The sequence below is a fragment of the Meles meles genome, chromosome 3, assembly GCF_922984935.1.
Source record: "Meles meles chromosome 3, mMelMel3.1 paternal haplotype, whole genome shotgun sequence".
Lineage (NCBI taxonomy): Eukaryota > Metazoa > Chordata > Mammalia > Carnivora > Mustelidae > Meles > Meles meles.
The window spans coordinates 138,004,476-138,012,549 of NC_060068.1; the positions used below are offsets into that span (position 1 = coordinate 138,004,476).

The 8,074-nt window shown below is 57.0% G+C and overlaps 1 protein-coding gene across 2 annotated transcripts; it reads left to right on the forward strand.

Moving 5' to 3' along the window:
- Positions 1 to 4,172: 4,172 nt before the first annotated feature.
- Positions 4,173 to 7,837, forward strand: HAND1 (heart and neural crest derivatives expressed 1). Of its 2 annotated transcripts, none has more exons than XM_046000240.1 (2): positions 4,173 to 5,211; positions 6,835 to 7,837. In XM_046000240.1, exons 1-2 carry the CDS (start codon positions 4,669 to 4,671, stop codon positions 6,934 to 6,936), a joined length of 645 nt encoding a protein of 214 aa, XP_045856196.1. In that variant the 5' UTR covers positions 4,173 to 4,668; the 3' UTR covers positions 6,937 to 7,837. The 2 variants fall into 2 exon arrangements, with proteins under 2 accessions (XP_045856196.1, XP_045856195.1); XM_046000239.1 differs by having other exon boundaries at positions 4,179 to 5,211; positions 6,832 to 7,837.
- Positions 7,838 to 8,074: the final 237 nt, after the last annotated feature.

The following is an 8,074-nucleotide window of genomic DNA, read 5'->3' on the forward strand; positions in this document are numbered from 1 at the left end:
CGTCAAGGTCACGGGACGCGGCGGGAGAAGGTTTTGCGGTAGGCGCCGCGCTGCGGGCTCCCAGGCCTTCCAGTCCCAGGGTTTGGGGTCCGGGTGGGAGTGAGGGGAGGAGGGAGAATGGCAGGAGAAGGACCCCAAGGCCCAGGCCGAAGTCACTCCAGAGCGTCTGAGTAGAGCCAGTCAGTCCACTGCACAGATCGGGGAACTGAGTCTTGGAGATGCCGGAACTATCCCAGATCAGCTCAGCCAATGAAATGCGGGTGGGTGGGATAGGTGAGGAAGTCAGGTCTCCGGCAACATGACCCCCACACCTGGCAGTGCTTGGTCTCTCTCACCTCCAGCCTTAAGGCAGTGGGGTTCCGTAGGGGAGGTAGTTGGGGAAAGAGGAAAATTCCAATGTGGTCAGAAACAGGCTAGGTCAGATAGAGACACAGCACTTCAAGCAGAGACCAGTGGCCTGGACCCCCTGACTCTTCAGGGCTATGCAGTCCTGTGGACCCCAAAACTCCATTTCTTTCCCTGACAAATTAATCCCCAAGCCAGAGACACCGTTTATCCAGCTTTACCGTTATTTTGCTAAGAGTTTCACCTGTATGATTTCAATTAATCTCAAACTAGCACTCTGGGCGGGTGTTATTAGGCCCCAGTTTACAGAGGAGGAAACTGAGGATCCTAAGGTTTACAAAAGGAGGGGTGACAGGGCCGGATTTCAACCCAGGTTCACCAGCCTCTCTTAAACACTCCTGCACTACACCTTTTAAACCTCTCTGTGCTTAAGCTCTCAACCCTGTAAGATGGAAGAAAGTTCTTGCCCGACCTCACTAGCATAATCGGAGGGAAAAGCGCGCCATTTGAAAACGCAGCGAGCGAGCTTCAGACCCTCAGCAGGCGCTGTCTGGGTGAGCACTGCGGGGTACCGGAAGGCAGGCGGGGCCGGGGGAGTGCGGACCGGCGCGCCGGCTCCTCGGACTCCCCGGCTTCTGACTCTTGGTCTGTAGACAGTCCCATGGTCCCAGAGCGAGCGTTAGGTCCCCGGAGAGAGCAACCAGAGTGGGGTCCCTACCAGAACCCAGGGCTGGGAATTAAAACTCCAGACGGTCAGTCCTGTCCCTTTCTTCTGAAATTGGAGGAACTGAGGCTCAGAGAGGGAAAGGACCCCACCTCTTATATCTCACCGACAGCAGTTTTGGCCAAACTGAGGGGTTGGACACCAGACAGCCTGGGGCGGAGAGAGGCCGTCCTCACTGGGTCCCCAAGGTTGAGTTTCCCCGCACTCCCAACGCACCTGAGCCAGGCTGGTGTTAAAGCACTTTGGGGGTCTCCCAGAAGGCCTTAGCTGGAGCATAGGCGCCTTGCGGTCTACACAGGCGATCTCGGTGGCGTCCATCCCGCCGGAGGCCGCCAAACCCGAAGCTCCAGCTGGTCCCCTAGGGCTGCGTTCCCACTGCGGGCGCCACTGGGCTGACAACTCGACTCCTTCACCGGCAGGGGGTGGGGGTGGGGGTTGCAGGGAGGAGAGCAGTCTTTTCAGCAGCCCTGATGACTAGGGGCACCCTGCTCTTTATCCACGAGGAGCTGCCAGCTGCCGGGTATTCTCAGGGCCCTCGAGGGGCTCAAAACCCAGTCCCGACAATGCATTTCCTACCACACTAAGCAAGCCAGATATTTGGGGGTTGGGGGTGTGTGTGGCTCTGAGGGATCTCAGAGGTGGAGAGGTGGAGGAAATGATTTGGGTGTGTATGGATTGGTGCTGGAACTGCGCATTCATAGGGGTAATTGCCAGGATCCCTAAGAGTGCTCGTGCTTCTGCGGGTGCTGTGATAGCGGGCGTGGGTTGCTCAGCGTCATTGTCAGGGCTTCCGAATGCGGCTGCACAGGCAAGGCAGAATATATGCCGGAGTGTCGAAGGGTTTGTTGTTTGTGTGACTGCGTGTAGGGTGCAGACATGCGAAAATGTCTACGTCTGAGCACCCATGTGTACACAGTTGTAGCTCTGGCTGTGTGCCTGGATGTGTTTGTGGGACTGAAGACTCATGTTTCCACCCTGAGAATACAAGAAAAGTATGACGGGGTTTCCCGCAGTTTGTGCCCCGGAGACGATTGTGGGGAATTTTAAGAAAATACAAATGGGTGTACCTGTGCGCAGCTGTGGGCAGAAGACCATGTGTAAAAGCCCGCAGCTCTGGGATACTTTTGTAGAATTCGTGTGCCTCTGCTGCACGATGGTATCTCTGTGCATGCCTGCTCAGAGGGCGGGGAGTGGCTCATAGCTGTAACACATCTGAGCCGGGATGTGTGCCCTGTGGGCGACAGAGAGACAATGTATACAATTCTAGGAATGCATGAATACCAAAGCGCTGTGTGTCTCGTGGGTGTACATGTGTTGCTGTGAGAACACACATGCTTTGGGGCATCTGTGTGAGTAGATGGACTTTTGGGTACACCAGGGGTTTGGGGGAGCCCTTGTGCACCTCTATGTGCACGTGTCGTGGTGAGCCCCTGAGCGCCGGCTGGGAGATGCTGCGGGTGGAGATCGCCTGGGTTAGGGCAAACGCTGAGTGTGTGTTGAGGACTGAGGTCCCTCTCCACAGGGTAATTACAGCTTTCTACCCGCACACCCTCACTCGAGAGCGCCTCCAGGCCAGGGAGGCTCAGGACCCCGTGGAGCCAGTGCGGAGCTGGGCGCCAGGGGAGCTCCTGCCGGAGAGTCTCCGGCTCCGCGTTCGGCCCAGCCCCAGCGCCGCTGGCGCCAGGCGCCTGGGAGAGCGGCGGGTTTCCAGCCCGCCTCAGGCACCTCCCTTCCCCCCACCCGCACGCACCTCTAGGGCCCACAGCCCAGCCAAGCTCCCACAAGTGGAACGTGCTCAGGACTGTTTGTCTGCCTCTGTCCCATAGTGTCTCCTCCCCTATCCATTGATTCCCTGGTACAGGAGAGGAAGACCACATCTCCACTTGCTACCAATCCCAGGGAACATGGCTCCTCTTCTGGGGCCTCAACTTTCCTATCTCTACGAGGAGAGCATTGACCTTTCTTCTTCTGCCTCTGTACTCCTAACTGTGCCTGGCACACTGTGGGCAGTCAGTAAACAATGTTGAATGATTGCTTAAAGGGGTGAATTTGCCCTCTAAAAAGAGCAATCACATATTTATCTTTTCCTCCCCCCACCCCACCCTGGGCCGGGCATCACTTTGGAGAGAAGGGTACGCTCCACCTGCCCCCCCACCCCCCGGGGAAGGGAGGTGACTCGGAGGGGTTGGTGAGGATGGAGGGACTCAGATCTGAGGGCGTCAGCTGAGAAGCCCGGGTTTCCAGGTCCCAGTGAGAGCCCTGGGCAAGGGACCTGAGGAGAGAAGCGCCCAGAGCTGGAGAGGCCCTAGCTGAAGGGGGGAAGAGCGGAGGTCAGCCCAGCCAGGATTTCCCTCTGCTGCACTGGGTGGGAGACGCCAGCACGGCAGTTCTCTGGCTATGCCCGCCTTGGGAATACTGTGGAGGTTCTCGTTACTTCTGTCTGTGTTTACTGCCAAACACCGATTTCTCTTGCTGTGAGCCTTGGCGCTAGTGTCCTTAGACGAGTGAACATTCTCGAGCAGTGATGACCTGGGTGGAGTGGCCCGACGTAGCCCTGCTTCGAGCCCTCCATCTGGCCTTTGGGCCGGATCAGGCGCCCGGGAGGCGAGAAGATTGCCTCGGGGGCCCTGGAGCCCGGAACAAATCAGTAAATGCCTGTGGGCTTAGAGCTTGAGTTCCTCCCCCCACCTCCCCACCCAGTCTCCTTCCCCAGCCGGCGGCAGGCCCTGGGAACGTGTGGCTGCCTTGGGCAGAGCTGGCCGGTGCACTGCTGGGTTGCACAGTACCATTCACAGGTCCTGTTGGATGGGCTTGATGACTAGGGGCCGGGGGTTGCTTAAGGGAGACCTTAGGAGTCTGTGCTGCCTCTGGCAGAACCCTCTCCTCTTCTGGCTCTGAGACTGAGGGCTGTAGATGGGACTCAGGACTGAGAAGGGCTAGAATTCCTATTCCGAAGTCTGTACCGTCTAGAAACAAGAAACTTTCTCCCAGTCTCAGTTTCCCTATCTGGAAAATCAAGGGGTGGGCTCTAGGTGAAGGCCTTCTGCTCACTGGATGATTCTGGATTCCTTTCCTTGGGTCCACAGGGAGGAGGTGGCAGCCACCGTCTAGGGTGTTGACAGGCCTGTGCCTCAAGTAGGGAGCCCCCGCCTACCCCCCAGCCTCCCCGCAGCCGGGAACTGGGGGGTTGGGAGGCGGAGGCGGAGGCGGATCCGCCTCCCTGTCCCCGCAGGCAGCCTGGAGTCGAGCGGTGCTGGCTAGCTGAGCTTAAAACCAGGGACAGCCACCCCCTTCCTCCTCCCCGCCCCCCTGCCATTGGCTCCTGGGAGAGGTTGACATCAAAGCCGAGGCCTTATATAAGCCAGACCCTGAAGGGGAGGCCGCAGAAGGGTTAAATAGGTCTCCCGGCGTCGCCGTCCTAGCCCGCGGGAGGCCAGCGGGCTGCTTGCCTCTCTCTCTCATCAGCCTTGCCCCAGACTCTCCCAAAGCCGGCGTCCAGCAGAGCGCCGCCCCAGAGCCCACGGGTGGCCCCGGCAGTCTCTGGGGCGCATGGGGCGGCGCTAATCGGGCTGGCGGCGCAGGCCAGAGGCCGCTCCAACATGAACCTCGTGGGCAGCTACGCACACCATCACCACCATCACCACCCACACCCAACGCACCCCATGCTCCACGAACCCTTCCTCTTCGGCCCGGCCTCGCGCTGTCACCAGGAGCGGCCCTACTTCCAAAGCTGGCTGCTGAGCCCCGCTGACGCTGCCCCAGACTTCCCCGCGGGAGGGCCACCGCCCACAGCCGCGGCGGCCCCCGCAGCCTATGGTCCCGACGCCAGGCCGGGCCAGAGTCCCGGGCGGCTGGAGGCGCTCGGAGGCCGCCTGGGCCGGCGGAAAGGCTCGGGACCCAAGAAGGAGCGGAGGCGCACGGAGAGCATTAACAGCGCCTTCGCAGAGCTGCGCGAGTGCATCCCCAACGTGCCTGCGGACACCAAGCTCTCCAAGATCAAGACTCTGCGCCTGGCCACCAGCTACATCGCCTATCTGATGGACGTGCTGGCCAAGGACGCACAGGCCGGCGACCCCGAAGCCTTCAAGGCCGAACTCAAGAAGGCGGATGGCGGCCGCGAGAGCAAGCGGAAAAGGGAGCTGGTAAGTCGGGAGCCTGCGCTCCAGACAAGGGTACGGGCTTGGTGAGCACCCGCTGGTCCCGTACACAGTGCGGGGAGTCTGCGTTGCTGTGTGTGCGATTTTGAGAGGTTGCGGGGAGTTCTGAAGCTACAGTGTGGGATCGTGTGCGTGGTGGGAGGCGGATTCATATTCGAGTTCATTCGTAATGTGAGACAGTTTTTGTAAGGCTGTGAATGAAGACCATCCTAAAAGGATCCCCTTTAAGGATCCTTTGGAAGATTCAGACCCGGGAAAATGCACACATCTTACATTTTGGTTCCGATTTCAAGGGGGTTCTGATCCATTCCTGGACTTTCCTGGAATCTACATTAAGAATGCTGTAGAAGTGTGTTACTTTTATTTGCTTTAGTGCATAAACCTGTGCATGTGGATTCAGTTACTGTTTCCAAAGGGTTTTTGCTGAAGAGGTTAGGCTACTTCCATTGTTGTACGGATAGGGAAACTGAGGCTCAGAGTGGGACCAGGAGGTAAAGGCCGCCTACCAGAGGAGTCAGAGGTGGAACTGGGGTCAGACAAGTCAGGTCTTCCACTCCCAGTCCAGAGCGGGTGCCACTGCTCTACTGCCCAAGAGCTAGTTCTGAGTACGACCTTGATCATTTTGTGTGTGAACTTTGACAAGCAAGAGGCACAGGTCTCACCCACTGCTTTTGGCTTTGGAGATCGCAATCCCTACTCGACCTTTCTCGATCCTCTCCAGGAGGAGTCACACTTTCTGGAGGGCGGTGCTGCTAGCCCAGGGCTCTGAGACCTCTGAGGGTAGTGATTTCCAGGCTAGCAAACTCGTTTCTCTGAATTGGTGCGTTCAGGCCCCCCCCCCCCCCGCCCCCCGGCAGCAAGTTTGGAGCCGGCCAGAATGCCCCACCAGGTTTACTTTGACCCGCAGGGGCTGTGGTAAACTAGTGAAAGCTCGTCTGGGGAGACTGGGAGAGATCGATAGACATCGGGTCTGTAAACTGCCACCGGGGCGGAGTAGAGGCAGGCCGGGGCGACGCCTGGTTGCAAGGAGTTTGGGGGCGTATCACCACCCACTGTTCATCGCCGCCTCTTTCAAATAGCACCGCTTGGTTCTTGCTAAGAGCCGGGAAGGAGGATAGTGGGCCCAACCGACTTGTTCCTCCTTGGCTTAGCTATCTGAGGCTCCCAGAGCGCTAGCGGGGACCCAACCCCTGCAACCAAGCCTGGATGCTAAACCAGCTTGGAAAGCGGGGGGACTTGTGGGGGGAGCAGGTTCGTGAGCTGGAAAACTGTCGGTTCCCACCCTTCCCATTCCAACCCCAGCAGTCATCCTTCGGCACCATAAAGCCCAAACTACTGGCACTAATTTCGCCAGGCACAGAAAATTCTCATTACCAAACTTCCAGAAGCTGCCCAGCCCATCCTGGCCCCCAGAAATTCTGGCGCATGAAGGCAAATTTATAAGCCTGTTGGCCTATTTCACAAACAGAAATCTATTACTTATTTAAAAGCGCCCGATTTCTGCTCCCAAAACCTTTTCCCCACCCCGACTCTATACCTGGGCGATAGGAGCAGAACAATTTAAACCTGTCTCTCGCCTCTTTTCTTGTGTGTGTCCCCTGGCAGCAGCAACACGAAGGCTTTCCTCCTGCCCTGGGCCCAGGCGAGAAGAGGATTAAAGGGCGCACAGGCTGGCCGCAGCAAGTCTGGGCGCTGGAGTTAAACCAGTGAGCTGAGGCCGCGCCGAGGACCCCGCCACGGCTGCCCGACCCCGGAGCCCCGGGAGGAGAGGAAGGCGGCGGCGAGGGCCAGGCTCTGAGTGCCGGGGGCTTCTAGGGGCGCATCCCAAGGAGGCTCTGCTGCGTGCTGGCTGGTCGCCGGCTGCAACAACACTCTTGGATCGCACGTGCAATGTCATTTGAAATTGTTTTTAATACATTGAGAGAAAGAGAAATATATATATATATCCACCCACCCACCCACCACCCCCAAGCCAGAGGGCGGCTCTTGGCTGCACAGTGTGGGAGAGAGGGATTGCGGGACTCAAGCGCGCTAAAACGCACCCTTCCAACCCTTCTGGGGCGAATTTAGAGCCCCCAGTGCTTTCTCCACTTGGCCTACTGGCTCTTTTTCTCGTCCTCCTGTCTGCTTTGTGGCAAATCCGCCAGGCGCTCTTTTCTCAAATTAAAATGCAATAAGAGGAATCAATAGTTTTTGCCAGGGAAAGAACCAAACCAGGAAGATGAAGGGCTGCCTTTTGTCATTCTCCCTCAAACAGTAGTGTTTTACTTTACTTTATTGTTGCTGTACTTCCTATTTAGTTCCAAGGGAAACGCTTTCTCTCCTTCCCTCCTTCCTTCCTCTCTCTCTTCCTTCTTTCTTCTTTCCTTCTCTCCTCCTTTCCTTCCTTCCTTCCTTTCTCCTTCCTTCCCTCCCCCTTCCTTCCTCCTTCCCTCTTCCTCATTCCTTCCTTTGTAAATAAAAACTTTTCTCTATGTTGAGAAGTTTTTATGTATTTAAACTACCTACCGTGCCTGTAGCGCTCAGGTGTTTATCTACCCCCCAGCCTTTTTCTACCTCAAATCTGTAAGACCACTCACTGTCCCCTCCCTCTGCCAAAGCGGTATCTATGCTCTTGACAATAAAAGATTTTCTGAAATCAGAGGCAGCCTGTGTGATGTCTTGGTGGGTATATCCACTGGCCCCATCATGTCTGCTAGGTGGAGAACCCTCAGTTCTGACTTCTTTTTAATGAATGTTCATAGCAAATGACAAATCACGTCAGGAAGAGGGGTAGATAAAGGATTTATTTGTGGGACAAAGAACAAAGTTCTTTGAATATAATGCCTGGACAGGATAACTTTAGTGA